Source organism: Equus quagga, chromosome 15 (genome assembly GCF_021613505.1).
Source record: "Equus quagga isolate Etosha38 chromosome 15, UCLA_HA_Equagga_1.0, whole genome shotgun sequence".
NCBI lineage: Eukaryota > Metazoa > Chordata > Mammalia > Perissodactyla > Equidae > Equus > Equus quagga.
This window is the reverse complement of record NC_060281.1, coordinates 88756162-88758595: the sequence shown is the minus strand read 5'-3', so window position 1 is coordinate 88758595 and position 2434 is coordinate 88756162. Positions and strand designations below refer to the sequence as shown.

General features: G+C 46.1%; 1 gene segment (V, D, J or C); it reads left to right on the top strand.

The window, feature by feature from the left end:
- Positions 1-1548: 1548 nt before the first annotated feature.
- On the top strand, positions 1549-2087 carry LOC124227170 (immunoglobulin lambda variable 3-19-like). The segment is given in 2 exon segments: positions 1549-1619; positions 1768-2087. Coding segments are annotated over 2 exon segments (366 nt in total).
- Positions 2088-2434: the final 347 nt, after the last annotated feature.

Below are 2434 nucleotides of genomic sequence, written 5' to 3'. Positions count from 1 at the left end.
GTGTGTGTGTGTGTGTCTGTACGTAGAAGGGCTGTGATTTTATCCCCTGTGTGGGTTCATATGTCCACACCACAGTCAATATACCTAACAGGTCCATCTCCACAGGGAGCCCTCATGTTATCATTTTATTACAACATCCCCTTCCTCCCTCCTACATGCCCTGCTTTGGCCCTAACCTTTGACATCCACTAACTGATTCTCCATTTCTAAAATTTTGTCTTTTCAGAAATGATTAATAGAAATAAAAAATGGAGTTCTACTTTGTGTAGCCTTTTGGGATTGGCATTTTTCACTCTGCGTAAGCCACTGTACATTCATCAACATCGTTGTGTGCATTAAGATTTCATTCCTTTTCATCCCTGAGTACTATTCCATGGCCCCTGTATACCAAAGTCTGTTTACCAATCCACCCATTGAAGGACATCTGGATTGTTCTTATCTTGAGGTATTATACATAAGGGTGTGTGAGCATTTGTTCATAGTTTCTCTATGAACATGTTTTCATTTTGAAATAAATGCCCAAGAGTTATTTGCTGGGTTCCATGGTAACCATAAGTTTACTTTTTTTAAAGAATCTCTCATACTCTTTTCCAGGGTTGCTGCAGCATTTCACATTCCCGTCAGGGGACATGAGTGATACAGTATCCCCACATCCTCGCCAACATTAGATTTGTCACTAATTTGATTGCAGCCATTCTGATAAGTATGTAGGGAGATGGGCTTGTGTTTTCATGTGCATTTCCCTCATGGTTAATGAGGAATGGCCTTTCTTGTGCCTTTTGCCATCTCTGTATCCTCCTCTGAGGAATGTTTGTGCTTGTTAACTGCCTGTGTTAAGAATGGATTTTATTTTTATGGTTTACTTTTGAGGGTGCTTAATGTTCTCTATACCATATTCCTTCATTGCATATACGGTTTTCAAACATTTTTTCTTTGTTACTTGTTTTTTTCATCCTCTTTAGAAAGTCTTACAAAGCAAAATATATTAAATTTAATGAGATACAACATATTGATCATACTTTTACCAATCATGGTTCTGGTGTCATCACAGAATTCTTACTCACCTTAGATACCAAAGGTTTCTCCCATTTTTTTCCCCAAACCATAAAGAAAACTTGCCTGAGAGGCACCTAAGCAATTTCTCTGTATCTGGTCATGATGTTTCGCTTCTCATACAACAGCATGACCAATGTCCCTACAAGCTCCCACTTCACCACTGTCCAGTCCACAAACATGGATGACCCATCACTAGAGCAGGACTGAGGGCTTCTCCCCAAGCCCAGAGGGGAAGCCCTGGGCACAGGCTGAGGTGTGAGAACATGTGCTGGGGGCAGGCATCTCTACTTTCTCACTCAACACAAGAGAGAGTTATGTGTGCTCAGGGACAGGCCTTGGGAATAGGACCCACTTTCACAATCTCTTTAGGGTGAGTCATTTTCTGATCAGGACAGAGAAACTCAGGAAGGCCACAAAAAGGAGGAAGTAGATTTGCATTTCTTCTAGAGAATAAGAGAGGCCCTGAGGCACATCTCCAGGTGTAGGCTCAGAGGCAGAAGTCTGGGGAATCTCCACCATGGCCTGGACCCCTCTCTTGTTAGCCTTCCTCACTCTCTGCACAGGTGATGCTTCCCAGGGCTCAGCCCCTAAAGAAAATATGGAGCAGCCTGGCCCTGACGTTCAGCTCTGCAGAGGGGAAGTTGCAGGGTGTGGGCCCTCTGCAAATGAGACCCTGATCCACACCCTCACCTCCGCTCTCCTCTCTTGCAGGTCCTGTGGCCTCTTCTGAGGTGACTCAGCCACCTGCGGTGTCTGTGGCCTTGGGACAGACAGCCACCATCACCTGCCAGGGAAGCAGCTTTGTAAGTGTTTATGCTGGCTGGTACCAGCAGAAGACAGGCAAGGCCCCTGTGCTGATCATCAATGCTAATAGTGAGCGGTCCTCAGGGATCCCTGAACGATTCTCTGGCTCTAGCTCAGGAGACACAGCCACGCTGACCATCAGCGGGGCCCAGGCTGAGGACGAGGCTGACTATTACTGTCTGGCAGTAGATGCTTTTGGTTTTGAAGCTCACAGTGACACAGGCTAATGGGGAAGTGAGACACAAACCTCTTCCCCATCTGTGTCACACTCTCCTCCAGCCTCAGGAGGACTGTAGACAAAGACATGAGCAGGTCCTGACAGGTCCCAGATCTGAGATGCCTAGGCTGCCCTCTCCTCCGAGCATTCCAGGCAGGCTCTTTGGAGGATGGATCAGGACTGGATTTACGGCTGGTAGGAGCAGGTTGTTTCCTGGATGAGTATGTGAATTGTGGACAGACAGACTAGGTGGACAGGAGAGCAAGGAAGATATATAGCCATTAGTCATTGTGCCTGAATTTCCAAATGGGAGTGACTGGACTACGTATTAGTCGGCCTTTCCTGGGTTAATGACCA